Here is a 15,498-nt window from a genome sequence, read left to right on the forward strand (position 1 = left end):
TAACACTGACGACATTATTTATACTTTACTGGCACACACGCACACATCATTTATTTACAGAAATACGAGCTGACTGTTATTGTAGCGCTTGGTGGGCCAATAAAAATCAGTCTCCTGTAGGTAAGGGCTGAGCCTGGCAACACACACACAGTTGGACACAATACACACATAAGAACATGCACACACACACACGTAGTGTTGCTATAAACAATGAAATCCTTTACATTGACATTATTCTCTTAAATACATTAATAAAAGGGATAAATAATGTTTGAAGTTTGATCAAATGTTTGTTTTATGTGTTCTTTAATGTACCTGTGAATGCTTGTATACCTTACTAAGTACAGATCGGAGAGAGGAGAGAGAGTGTGTTTCCCCCTGACATACCTGTGAGTGCCTGTATAAGTGTAGTAAATATGTGCTGCCAGAGTAGTGAGAGGGTTTCTAGATATGTGACAGTAACTAAAACAAAAGCAAAAAGCACAGTCCCTCTAATGACTATTTACCCATAACACATCTGTGTCAGAGGTTTAACAGGCTGATCCTCTCCTCCTCTGCCAGGCTGCTCTCATCCGTTCACACACTCCCATTCTCTCTCCTCAGTGACTGAGTTTTAATAGAGGAATTGTTCATGATCTCATCACATCAGTAGGGCAGAGGAATAACCTGAAGTAGAGAACAGTATCACACACGCTGACACACACACACACACACACACACACACACACTCACTCAATGGAGTGTAACCCACATGCACTATGACACGTGGTAGGGGTATGAGGCATGGGTTTCAAAATGTATGTACGTCTGACTCTCTTTCTCTCTGCCTTCCTCTCTCTCTCTTCCTCTCTCTCTTTCTCAGGGGAAGGTGTGAATATGTTCCAGAAAGGAAGTCAGATAGAGTCCCTCTTCCTCTGTTTGTTATTGGTGAGTATCTCTCAAATTACTCCTCCTTCTCCTGTCTCTCTCCTCCTCCCCCTCCTCTCCTCATCCTCGCCCATCTTCAGCAATGAAACAAACTGAGGATACAAGACAACAGTGTAACAGATACACAGACACACTCGAAGACGTACACCCAGACTTTAGCAGGTCTTTGCCAGAGGTTGTGAAACATCAGAGGTTTCTCAGTGGAGCTCTAAGATAGTAGTTTTAATCTGGGTCTGAATCTCTCCTCTCTTCCTCTGATGTTGAAACATGTTGGCTGTGCGTATGTGTGTGTGTTGGCTATATTCCCAGGAGTTTAACTTCCCTCAGAGCTCAGTTAATGATCCCCCCTAAAGCCACTCCTGGAGGGCCGGATTAGAGAGAGAGAGAGAGAGAGAGAGAGAGATCTACCCTGGTCCAATCTCTTGTCTTTCCTTCCATGCCTCTCCATCCTGCTGCCTAACCAACAAGCTCTCACAGACTCACTGCAGAATCCGACGTTTGTCCGTACATGTCAAATTTTGAAAGTTATGTAAATAGTGCTCACTGTTGCCCCTAGAGGCGGGCTTTGAAAGCATCTCCCGAAGTCCTGGGTCCTAGGGACCTGGACGGACATTGAATTTAGAAGTGGATCTTGAGCAACCTGGTTGGAATAACTACTGTCACATTTTGGGGTTTGAGTGGTTGCCCATTGGTATCCCACATCCTTTAATTCTCACCAGCCACACACTCCCTCCTCCTACCTCCTCCCGCCGCTTCCTCCTCCTTCTCCTTCTCTTCACACCTCATCCTCCTTACACCTCCTCCTCCCATCTCCTCTTTCTCCTCCCACCTCCTCCCATGATCTCATCTTCTTCCTTCCACCACCTCCTCATCCCACCTACTCCATCTTCCTCCCTCCTCCTCCTCCTCCTTCTCGCATCTCCTCTTCCTCCTTCCACCTCTTCCTCAACCCACCTACTCCATCTTCCTTCCTCCTCCCACCTCCTCGCATCTCCTCTTCTCCTCCCATCTCGTCTTCCTCCTCCTCTTCCTCATCCCACCTACTCTATCTTCCTCCCTCCTCCTCCTCCTTCTCCCCCCTCTATACACAGTGTATGGCAGCCTCAGACTCACATGTCTTCATGTCCGATGTCTCAGTTCTCTCCAGCTCCCCAGCTGCTGCTCTGTCTGTCTTGTGTTCATTTGTATACAGTTTGTTACTAACAGTAACTGGGTTTAATTTCAGTCTCTGTGTTGGCCAGTGTGTTTGATGTCTCTAAACAGCAGTGTGTTGTTGTTGTGTTTAGAAAAGGACATCCTTGACCCTGAGCAGGGGAGAGCTGAGTGTGTCTTTGTTTTATTTGTGGGTTCTGATGGATCTGGACAGCAGATCTTTGTGAGGAGAACAGCAAACGTAACACACACACACACACACACACACACACACACACACACACACACGAGGGGTGAGAAAGACCATAAATTAACCGAAGGGGGCGACTGCACGCCTTACTAACAACACCTTGTTGAATGTGTGAAAGCCTGAACGGGTAAAAAAAAAAAAATATATAATTGTTTTATTGTCACACATTGGTGTTCCATCCAATACAAGTCCATCTAATACTTCGAACGACAGCCTAGAACTGGATGACCTGGCCCTTTCTATTCTTGTCACCTCGCCAGCTCAAAGTGTGATTATTGAATGGATGTCTAACGTCTTTAATATTACAGAAAGATTGTGGCTTCTATCAATGTAATTCTCTGCATCACTTCCAATCCCCCATATATATTTTTTTGTAAATACATTATCAGTCAAAAATTTGGACACACCTACTCATTCAAGGGTTTTTCTTTATTTTTTACTATTTTCTACATTGTAAAATAATAGTGAAGACATCAAAACTATGAAATGACACATATGGAATCATGTAGTAAAATATATATTTTATATTTGAGATTCTTCAAAGTATCCACCCTTTCCCTTGATGACAGCTTTGCACACTCTTGGCATTCTCTCAACCAGCTTCATGAGGAAGTTACCTGGAATGCATTTCAATTAACAGGTGTGCCTTGTTAAAAGTTAATTTGTGGACTTTCTTTCCTTCTTAATGTGTTTGAGCAATCAGTTGTGTTGTGACAAGTTAGGGGTGGTATACAGAAGATAGCCCTATTTGGTAAAAGACCAAGCAAAGAGAAACGGCAGTCCATCATTACTTTTAAGACATGAAGGCCACTCAATCCAGAAAAGTGCAGTCGCAAAAACCATCAAGCGCTATGATGAAACTGGCTCTCATGAGGACCGCCACAGGAAAGGAAGACCCAGAGTTACCTCTGCTGCAGAGGATAAGTTCATTAGAGCTAACTGCACCTCAGATTGCAGCCCAAATAAATGCTTCACAGAGTTCAAGTAACAGACACATCTCAACATCAACTGTCCAGAGGAGACTGCGTGAATCAGGCCTTCATGGTTGAATTGCTGAAAAGAAACCACTACTAAAGGACACCAATAAGAAGAAGAGACTTGCTTGGGCGAAGAAACATGAGCAATGGACATTAGACCGGTGGAAATCTGTCCTTTGGTCTGATGAATCCAAATTTGAGATTTTTGGTTCCAACCACCGTGTCTTTGTGAGATGCAGAGTGGGTGAACGGATTATCTCTGCATGTGTGGTTCCCACCGTGAAGCATGGAGGAGGAGGCGTGATGATGTGGGGGTGCTTTGCTGGTGACACTGTCTGTGATTTATTTAGAATTCAAGACACACTTAACCAGCATGGCTACCACAGCATTCTGCAGCGATACGCCATCCCATCTGGTTTGCGCTTAGTGGGACTATCATTTGTTTTTCAACAGGACAAGGACCCAAAACACACCTCCAGGCTGTGTAAGGACTATTTGACCAAGACGGAGAGTGATGGAGTACTGCATCAGATGACCTGGCCTCCACAATCACTCGACCTCAACCCAATTGAGATGGTTTGGGATGCGTTGGACCGCAGAGTGAAGGAAAAGCAGCCAACAAGTGCTCAGCATATGTGGGAACTCCTTCTAGACTGTTGGAAAAGCATTCCTCATGAAGCTGGTTGAGAGAATGCCAAGAGTGTGCAAAGTTGTCATCAAGGCAAAGGGTGGCTACTTTGAAGAATCTCAAATATAAAATATATTTTGATTTGTTTAACAACTTTTTGGTTACTACATGATTCCATATGTGTTATTTCATAGTTTTGATGTCTTCACTATTATTCTACGATGTAAAAATGTTTAACAATAAAGAAAAACCCTTGAATGAGCAGGTGTGTTTTTCATAGTTTTGATGTCTTCACTATTATTCTATAATGTGGAAAATAGTAAAAAATCAAGAAAAACCCTTGAATGAGTAGGTGTGTCCAAACTTTTGACTGGTACTGTATATATATTAAATTAAATATATATTTTTTAAATATATTTTCTACTTTATCATTTTCCCCTAACCCTACCACCCCTCCCATAATTGTAGTAAACTAATGGACAACAATACTTAGGCTTCTACTTCCAGCTTATACATACTACATACATTTTACGGACAGAGTATATTTTACATTAGTTATCTTTTGTTTGTTTTTAGTCCCAGCCTTCAACTACCCTCAACCCCTCCCATCTATCTCTGAAGACCATCCAGTTTTCCATATATTTTCTGAACCTTTCTATTCTCATAGTTTCTACAGATTGTAAATTGTGACCGACCGGCTCGATTCGGTCTTATGTAGCCCACCCATCTCTTTAAGGATTCACATGTGAGGCTATGTGCTATACAGAGTCAGTGCGGTATATTTCAAGACTAAATGCTGGTTTATACTACATCTATTGACATGTCTGTAGACAGTTGTCGCAGTGACATCATGAACATTCTATTGTCGTCCGACGTTATGAAAAAGTATAAACACAAAAAGGACAGGCTGCATGACATCAGCAGGCTGGTGGTCCAAAATAGCATAACTGGTGTATTTTAACACCAATAAACCCATCCGTTTAAAAATGTATTTAGTATATATCAATCTAGCAAACCAGGCAACTAAAAGCAACTTTCTAAACAATGTTTTGGTTCATTTCTCACTTGTTAGCTAGCTAGCTAGCTAGCTAATGGTAAGTTAGCCAGTTCAAATAATGACCATATCATATAGCTGACAATGTCTTAACTTTAGCTATTTGTATTCGTTATTACAGGAAAATAAACTCACAACAAGATCATTATTTACAAGTTAATGGTGAGCTAATTACAGAATATAGCTTATGCTTGTGAGTGTGACGAAATAAAAGCAGGGCATTCTACCAGAGAATTTTAGAACTTGGACACTGTCTCGTTGGCCTAACGTTATATCCTAATTTGACTTTGGTGCAGGTCATGTTGTTCTTCACATTACCATCTCTGGTAGACACACACTATATACAATTAAATCAACATTTATTTGTCACATGCACAGGATACAAAAGGTGTAAACGGTACAGTGAAATGGTTACTTGCATAGTAGAGTATTTTGTTTAGACATGTAGCTAGCTAGCTAGCTAGCTAAACAATGAACCATAATCCCAACTCATAACGTTACTACCTTGCATGAATCTGCTGGTAGCTAAAGCTAACCAACTAGCTAGGTTCATTGTTAGCTAGCTAGCTAACAATAGGCTATAACTAGCAATTCAAATGCCTCTGAGATACGAATAATATTACTACACAGATCATACATGTAACGTTAGCTAGTGAGCCAGCCAGCTAATGTTAGCTAGCTAGCTAACAGTATGCTTTAACTTTCTGACAAAATTAGAAACGTATAATATCTGAAAATGTAGCTAGCTAGAGTCTCTTACCTGAATACATGGATGAACACTTCTCCCTCTCTGTTACAGATGCCATGGTTGCCCTTAGTTTGAAGATTTAATCCGGAGACAGGTGTTTTATACAACAGCCTCCTTCTGTGTGTTCTCATTTCGACTCCCTCTGCATTATTTGCAATCAAACGCCAGAATTTTCTCCATCTCCTTAGCTATCATACTCTGCTTCCACCGGGCATTCCACTGATTTTAAAACTCGGTCCTCCAGAAAGTGGAGAGCATTAGCAACACTTATGCAGTTCTTTGTGATATCTTTCAAAATAGCCACGTTAGAAAGGATTATAGACAGAAGCGTGCTACATGGCAAACCAATCCGAACTCATCTTTCAGCATGTCCAGCCCATCCATTATCTCAGCCAATCATGGCTAGCGGGAAGGTTCCTGTCTTTTTCTGTTGCTAAACCAACAAGGCTCGTAATTTAACAATTGTATTCATATTTACAGATGGCATACAAGTTTGTTAATAAGGCACATGAAAGGTCACATGTTCCAGAAGGAATTTCTGCCCCAAAAAAACGCATTTTGATAAGAAATAAATATTTAAATGCCTCTCCTGTAAAGTAGTGAGGCGTGACATACGCCTAGTTTCCTGAAACGAGTCACAGTTAAAGATAAACATTTTTGCTAAGAGTATTATTATATTATTGATCGATTGACTATGACTTTTCAAATCACCCAGCAGTGCTATTTGCAGAGTTAGCTCCAAGTAAATGTTGAAAATGTTCAGCCATTCCTGAAACTGCGACCAAAAACAAGCTACATATGGGCAGTACCAAAACAAGTGATCTAATGATTCTGTCTCTTCGCAGGAAAATCTGCAGAGCTGGGATGGTTGTATCCCCCATATAAATAACATTATATTGGTTGCAAGAATTTTGTATAATAATTTAAATTGAAGAACTCTAAGTTTTGAGTCTGGCATCGTTTTGCGTATCAGTTCATAATCTATGTGCAATGGAATCGCTACATCGAAAATCTCCTCCCAACTATTTTGCAACCTGTTTGGCGCAGCTGTACATTTTTTGGTCCTTAAATGAAACTGGTATCTTTTTTTATTTATCACAATTTTCTTTAGCCAATTTGGGTCTGTAATGCAGGGCAGACAGATAAGTTCCTTACCTTCCACCTTTCCATTTTTGCGGTAATGCTGCAATCAGTTGGTTGTAATTGTCACGACTTCCGCCGAGGCTGCCTCCCCTCCTTGTTCGGGCAGGCTTTGGCGTTCGTTGTCACCGGCTTACTAGCCACTGCCGCTCCATATATCATCATTCCATTTGTCTTGTCTTGTCAATTACACACACCTGGTTCTTATCCCCTAATTAGTCCGTGTATAAGTGTTCCCTCTGCCCCCCTCCTTGTGGGTGATAGTTTATTGTGAGAGTAGTGTAGCTCGGTGGAGCTACTCGTACCTTGTATTGCCGGGGTAGATTTTTCCCCTGTACCTGTATATTGTTGGAGCTACCCGTACCTTGTATTTGCCAGGGTAGATGGTTTCCCCTGTGCCTGTTTTCTGTTGTCGCTATTGTGTACGACAGAATAAACTCTGTATTCGGTGATATACCCTCCTGCGCCTGACTCCTTCTATCACACTCATCACAGTAATTTTGGATAGAGCAGACATTTCCATATATTTTTGTTAACTACATGTGTGACAACTCCACCAGTCCTATTTATGATATCATTTACAAAGATTATACAGTTTTTAAAAAATTATAATCCAAAAATTATGTGTTTTTTTATCAATTAATATACAGTGGGGAGAACAAGTATTTGATACACTGGCGATTTTGCAGGTTTTTCTACTTATAAAGCATGTAGAGGTCTGTAATTTTTATCATAGGTACACTTCAACTGTGAGAGACGGAATCTAAAACAAAAATCCAGAAAATCACATTGTATGATTTTTAAGTAATTAATTTGCATTTTATTGCATGACATAAGTATTTGATCACCTACCAACCAGTAAGAATTCCGGCTCTCACAGACCTGTTCGTTTTTCTTTAAGAAGCCCTCCTGTTCTCCACTCATTACCTGTATTAACTGCACCTGTTTGAACTCGTTACCTGTATAAAAGACACCTGTCCACACACTCAATCAAACAGACTCCAACCTCTCCACAATGGCCAAGACCAGAGAGCTGTGTAAGGACATCAGGGATAAAATTGTAGACCTGCACAAGGCTGGGATGGGCTACAGGACAATAGGCAAGCAGCTTGGTGAGAAGGCAACAACTGTTGGCGCAATTATTAGAAAATGGAAGAAGTTCAAGATGACGGTCAATCACCCTCGGTCTGGGGCTCCATGCAATATCTCACCTCGTGGGGCATCAATGATCATGAGGAAGGTGAGGGATCAGCCCAGAACTACACGGCAGGACCAGGTCAATGACCTGAAGAGAGCTGGGACCACAGTCTCAAAGAAAACCATTAGTAACACACTACGCCGTCATGGATTAAAATCCTGCAGCGCACGCAAGGTCCCCCTGCTCAAGCCAGCGCATGTCCAGGCCCATCTGAAGTTTGCCAATGACCATCTGGATGATCCAGAGGAGGAATGGGAGAAGGTCATGTGGTCTGATGAGACAAAAATAGAGCTTTTTGGTCTAAACTCCACTCGCCGTGTTTGGAGGAAGAAGAAGGATGAGTACAACCCCAAGAACACCATCCCAACCGTGAAGCATGGAGGTGGAAACATCATTCTTTGGGGATGCTTTTCTGCAAAGGGGACAGGACGACTGCACCGTATTGAAGGGAGGATGGATGGGGCGATGTATCGCGAGATCTTGGCCAACAACCTCCTTCCCTCAGTAAGAGCATTGAAGATGGGTCGTGGCTGGGTCTTCCAGCATGACAACGACCCAAAACACACAGCCAGGGCAACTAAGGAGTGGCTCCGTAAGAAGCATCTCAAGGTCCTGGAGTGGCCTAGCCAGTCTCCAGACCTGAACCCAATAGAAAATCTTTGGAGGGAGCTGAAAGTCCGTATTGCCCAGCGACAGCCCCGAAACCTGAAGGATCTGGAGAAGGTCTGTATGGAGGAGTGGGCCAAAATCCCTGCTGCAGTGTGTGCAAACCTGGTCAAGACCTATGATCTCTGTAATTGCAAACAAAGGTTTCTGTACCAAATATTAAGTTCTGCTTTTCTGATGTATCAAATACTTATGTCATGCAATAAAATGCACATTAATTACTTTTAAAATCATACAATGTGATTTTCTGGATTTTTGTTTTAGATTCCGTCTCTCACAGTTGAAGTGTACCTATGATAAAAATTACAGACCTCTACATGCTTTGTAAGTAGGAAAACCTGCAAAATCGGCAGTGTATCAAATACTTGTTCTCCCCACTGTATTTGAGTTTAACCATACTATTTTTTGTAATATTTGTTCTGTCTTTTCTGGTGTATTAAACTGAAATTGCAACTAGCTTTCTATGGCATGTTTTAAAAATAGCACTATTTTGGAGATTCATTTTAGTCATCTGCTAGAGAACCAGTTCGGATTTAAGTATAGTTTTTGTATGACTTAAGCCTTTAGTGAGAGGTCCAATGCTTTAATATTTAATCAATTATTCCCTCCATATTCATATTCATTATATAAATAGGCCCATTTAATTTTGTCTGGCTTGCCGTTCCAAATAAAGTGGAATATCGTTAGGTGTAGGCAGGGCCATAAGTAAATAGGTACACTGGGATGTGACTAAATAATTAATCATGGTGATTTTTCCACAATTAGACAGGTGTTGTCCTTTCTAATTTGGCTAACTTTCTATAAAAAAATTATTGTAGTGAGATCATTTCTTTCTTTCGGAATATGAATACTGAGTATGTCCACTTCACCGTCGGACAATTTTATTGGTAAACTACACAGTAATGTAAAAGTGTTTTAGTTTTTTTTGATCCAATACATAAGATGGTGCATTTATCATAATTCGGTTTTAAACCAGAGAGGTTAGAGCAATTACCCAGATCCACTATGGGGCTGTGCAGGGATCCAAATTTCGAATTTAAAAGAAAACATGAATCGTCTGATTTTAATAGCCGACGTTTCGATGGCCATAATAAATAGATATGCCGATAGTGGACAACCTTGATTTACTTCTCTTGACAATGTAATACTTTCTGAGAAGTAGCCATTATTTATATTTTACATCTGGGGTTAATATACATAACTTTAACCCATTGTATAAGAGATTCACCAAAAATAAAATAGTCTAGGCATTTATATGTAATTTCCAGTTGTACTTTATCAAAGGCCTTTTCAAAGTCAACTATGAATACCAGGCCTGGTTTCCCAGATTTTTTATTGTGTTCTATTATTTCCAGTCTTATATTATCTCCAATGTATCATCCATGTAAAAAAAAACTGTCTGATTAGGATGAATAATATCCGACAATACCTTTTTAATTCTAGGTGCTATGCATTTTGCTAGGATTTTGGCATCACAACACTGAAGTGTAAGGGGTCTCCAGTTTTTTAGGTGGACTGGATCTTTATATTTACCACCTGGGTCCTGTTTCAGTAATAGTGAAATCAGACCTTCTTGCTGAGTATCTGATAATCTACCATTTTTATAGGAGTGGTTAAAACATGTTAATAACGGACCTTTGAGTACATCAACAAATGTTTGATATACCTTAACTGGTATGCCATCTAACACCTGCATGACCAGTGAAAGTCTGATTAATTCAGTTCCTAACAGTTGCATGAATGGAATTCACTCCAGAATATAATAGCCACTGTAGAAACAGGACCTCTGCACTGTTTACCATCTGTCAAGGTGGGGGATATAATACCTGTATATAAACACAACACATTAACCACATTATAACATTGTTCATTGGATCTACATTAAGTAGGTTAAATGAAAGAAGTAATTGACCTGTCAATTCTTTCATGTTAGGCTATTACATAAGCTATAAAGCGGGAACATATAACAATATTCCATCAGATTTGTGTGTTGAAACCTGTTTAAATCTTTGCCATTCTTGGTGTCTTCACATATTTCGACATAAAACATTTATGTTTTTACATTTATGTCAGTGTATTGATTTTAAAGATGAGGCTGAGAAGACAATGGTTGCTGAGAGGTGCAAATTCTCTGCAGGTGTGCTGCCTATATAAATTGGCTTCTCCAGGTCCTACAAGAAGGGTGCAATTGCGGGCCGCAATTGGTGGCGTTTCTGCATGTGGGAATTCCTGCATCTGCAGGAACCCCTCTTTATACTATATTTTTAAGTTAGGACAGGCGGGAGGGGGGGCCGCTCCAGTACAGTAGGTGGGGTTAATGCACATTAACGTTGGATGCCAGCCGCCGATAAACCCCACAGAAGAAGGGGCGGGGGGGCACAATGGCAGCTACCTAGCTGTACACCGGTAGACAGTGTTCTTCCCACCCGGGCACTGTTTTCCCGCAGTTCTGTTAGTCAGCTAGTCCTAAGGAGGACTCTGGTACACAGCAGGCGGGAGGTGGGGGCGACACCATGTGCTACCTAACTATCAAGCTACCTAGTACACGGTGTCGCTATCTATCAAACTAGCTAGTACACAGGGTCCGGCCTGCTGTGCTAGTGGGAGGCGGGGGCGACCGGTAGACAGTGTCCTTCGACCCAGCCTGTCGGGCACAGTTTTCTCCGGTACACGGCAGGTGGGAGGGGGGGCATCACTGTGTAGCAAGCTAGCACACAGTGTCTCTAACTAGCAAGCTAGTTTGTACACAGTGTCGCCCTAGCCTCCCACCTGCTGTGCTAGTGGGAGGCGGGGGTGACCGGTAGACAGTATCCTTCGCCCCTGCCTGTCTGGCACTGTTTTCCCGCAGTTCTGTTAATGACGGTGAGAGCCAAACAGCTTTTCTATGTAGCCTACACTTTCCACCACAAAGTCAAAATTGGCTATATCGCACAAATTCATGAAAACAAACATTTGCTTTTTGGTCATAATTTAAGGTTAGGGTTAGGCTATGGTTAGCAGTGTGGTTAAGATTAGGGTTAAGGTGAGAGTTAGGTTTAAAATCCGATTTTAAGAACAGAAAATGTGGAAATAGATGGGGTTTATTACTTTGTGACTGTGTTAACTAGTGACGACCCCATTTTTGCACCTGCCCTTTTTTTTTACCAGCAAATTATCATAATCTATTGGATAATTTGTGAAGTTTCACTTATTTATTAGCTAGTCTGCATACAAAAAAGACAACCATTTTATAAATGGTAAAATTCCGTGTTACAGTATATTGCATTTTAGATCCCGCTCCCCCCTTCCCCAAAAATTTATGATTTTGACCACTAACGTTTTAGGCAAATTAGTTTTGCATGGCCCGTTGCCCCCTGGTGTGCAGGGTTTGCTATTTTTCGACCAAAGAGCCCCACAGTGGAGGTGTCATAATATCCATAAAACCTAGCGATCAAACAGGGAAATGGTTCCAATCGTTTTTTCCACCATTTGTTTTTCCCATAGGGGATTTTAGAAACACTTAAAATAAGGGCTGTGTTTTGTGTAGGTTTACCCTGGCGTGAGGTTTTGATAACCATGTAAATCTCTGTCAGACAAGGTGACTTTTATCAATATATTCGGCTCTATTAACTTTCAGCTTCGAAATGCTAATTAGCATCAAAGTAGACATCATGTAAGACTACAAATCCCTGCAAGATCCTGCACATCATCTCTTGCTGACACCTTTACTAACAGGTAGTGTGTCCATTTAAAACTTGCACAAGACAGTTGAAAGAATTGTCAATTAGTTAATCCAGAGATTCTTACCTTTGCCTCGATTTGACAGTCTCATCCAGATCATCATGGCATTTGTAGTTCTTTATGATAGCCACATTAGCAGTTAGCGTTTCATTTTTGGGGGGTAAATACGGGCGAATATATTGATAAAAGTCACCTTGTCCTAGAGAGATTTACACGGTTATCAAAACGTCACACCAGGGTAAGCCTACGCGAAACACAGTCCTTATTTTAAGTGTTTCTAAAATCCCCTATGGGAAAAATGAATGGTGGAAAAACGATTGGAACCATTTCCTTGTTTGACTGCTAGGTTTTATGGGTATTATGACTCATACTGTGGTGCTCTATTTCCATTGATACTATAGAGAAATCTCCACCCACCTGGGGCACCAGGCCATGCAAACAAACTTTCACATTCCTACACACTCCAAAATGTTCAATAGTTAGGCTATCCATATTACCAGAGCTTATATTCTTTCTATTTTTATGACGTTTGGAATCTGACACGGTTTCACTGGAATTATCAAATGGCAAGAGTCAGACAAACGTCAACTGCTCGTATAGGCACGATTTAGCTGAGACTCATCTCTTGACAGGTAGGCTAGTAGTCTTTTTATGAAGTCATTATTTTCACCTGACTTAACTGAAATGGTGCTCACATAACTTTCATTAGCTGGCTAAGGTTAGCATGCTAGCTAGTTACACTGACAGCTGTCAGTCAGTGCCCTATTTGTTGTTACACTGAACAAAAATATAAACGTATCATGTAAAGTGTTGGTCCCATGTTTCATGAGCTGAAATAAAAGATCCCAGACATGTTCCATACGTACAAAAAGCTTATTTCTCCCAAATGTTGTGCACAAATTTGTTTACATCACTTTTAGTGAGCATTTCTCCTTTTCCAAGATAATCCATCCACCTGACAGGTGTGGCATATCAAGAAGCTGATTAAACAGCATGATCATTACACAGGTGCACCTTGTGCTGGGGACAGTTTTGTCACACAACACAGTGCCACAGATGTCTCAAGTTTTGAGGGAGCGTGCAATTGGCATGCAGATTGCAGAAATGTCCACCAGAGCTATTGCCAGAGAATTGAATGTTAATTTCTCTACCATAAGCCGCCTCCAACATCATTTTAGAGAATTTGGCAGCATGTCCAATCAGCCTCACAAACGCAGATCACGTGTATGGTGACGTGAGGGCAAGCGGTTTGCTGATGTCAGTGTTGTGAACAGAGTGCCCCATGGTAGCGGTGGGGTTATGGTATGGGTAGGCATAAGCTACGGACAACGAACACAATTGCATTTTATCGATGGCAATTTGAATGCACAGAAATGCTGTGATGAGATCCTGAGACCCATTTGGAGGCCCATTTCTTTTAAGGTATCTATGGCTAACAGAAGCATATCTATATTCCCAGTCATGTGAAATGCATAGATTAGGGCCTAATGAATTTATTGCAGTTGACTGATTTCCTCATATGAACTGTAACTCAGTAAAATCGTTCAAATTGTTGCATGTTGCGTTTATATTTTTGTTCAGTATATTTGTCTGCTGCAAGTGGAAATCACCACAATGTTCCCATCTCCTGTTGATGACAATGCCTGCTCTGCCAACCTGGTCTCAAAGCATTTTGTATTATTCTGTACTTAAATCAGAGATATACATTTAGTATGATATGTTAATGGTATGGTATTTATTTCTTTGTGGATGTCCATCACCCATTTTGTACAATTTGGATTATATATTATCAATTTATAAAATGTACAATATGTTACACATTTTCAAAACAAATGATATGTTATGAATTCTAGCTAGACAGTGTCAAAGAAAAGGTGTATCTCTGCACAATGACATGCTATTTAGATACATCGAATGAATAACAGGAAAATTACTCATAAATCAAAAGCATTAACATCTCGACAACGTTACGAAACGAATGATATACATATTAGAGAGGCTAAGCACAAGGCAGACTTAAAATGCTGACATCAAACAACAAAGCTCCATGGTGCTGAAATGGACAGCGACTCATACCCAAATAGCGATGGAAATCTCCCGTTGTGGTAACTTGGGACATGATGAAGGCACAATTCAGTAGGGATACAGTCCCGTTCAAATTCTTCTCACAGACGTTTTTAGAAGATAGACAATGTTCGAAGAGCTCGAGCAAGCAGTTTTCACAGATCATATACTAGGGCATCTCTTGCACTGGTAATGGAAAAAACTAATTAATTAAACTTATATTTCATATGACAGCTCTTCAAGTTTGCCATTCAAAAATCAATATGATTGCATGTTGATTATAACTAGTCTAACTTATTTCAGTAAAATGGAATCTTCCAGGTTTATGAAAGTTGGATGGTAAGATGGGTCAGTCAATGTGTTTATTGTAGTCATTAGGACCTGGACTATACCAGTATGGCTATTTGTACCATGACAAAAAATAAAACACGAAGCTGATTTCTGTATGTAAAATATTGTCTGCTATAGCATGGAAAATGAATATGACTCTGGATGACAACATAATGTTTGTTTCTAACATTTGGGTTGTTTTCCTAAAGAAATTAATTCCGCTTCGTGTTTTGTTTCCTTGCCACAATATTAACGAGTATTGTGATACTGGTATCGTCCCGGCCCTAGCAGTCATGGTCATAAAATGCAAGGCGATATGTCAGGAAGGGAAAATCGGGACTATCCGCATCCCATTCAGTTCACACATTTTGTACTTATTGCACAATGCATAGCTACACCCAGAGACATAAATGCATGTATTTGTAACGTTATAACCATATAAGTAGAATGTAGGCTAATCCTTTGTTAATTAGGGGGTGGTCACAAAATGTATTATAGCCTACCGATACCTTCTAGAGAGCCTAGTTAAGAAGACGTTATAGTGATAACAGAGGCAGACAGACACCTTCACTTTAAAAAAAACGAAATGCATGGATATTAAACACAGAATAAAGGCATAAAAAAATTAGTTTGAAAATATTACA

At 40.6% G+C, this 15,498-nt stretch overlaps 1 protein-coding gene across 1 annotated transcript in view; it reads left to right on the forward strand.

The window, feature by feature from the left end:
* Positions 1-876: 876 nt before the first annotated feature.
* edar (ectodysplasin A receptor) overlaps positions 877-15,498 on the forward strand; it is a gene marked incomplete at both ends in the record, with an annotated part of 45,021 nt that continues 30,399 nt past the window's right edge. The window contains one exon of the mRNA XM_084161688.1: positions 877-927. Coding sequence (XP_084017814.1) covers positions 877-927 — 51 coding nt within the window. The remainder of the gene's footprint in view (positions 928-15,498) is intronic.

Source organism: Coregonus lavaretus (genome assembly GCF_964263955.1).
Source record: "Coregonus lavaretus genome assembly, chromosome: 5".
NCBI lineage: Eukaryota > Metazoa > Chordata > Actinopteri > Salmoniformes > Salmonidae > Coregonus > Coregonus lavaretus.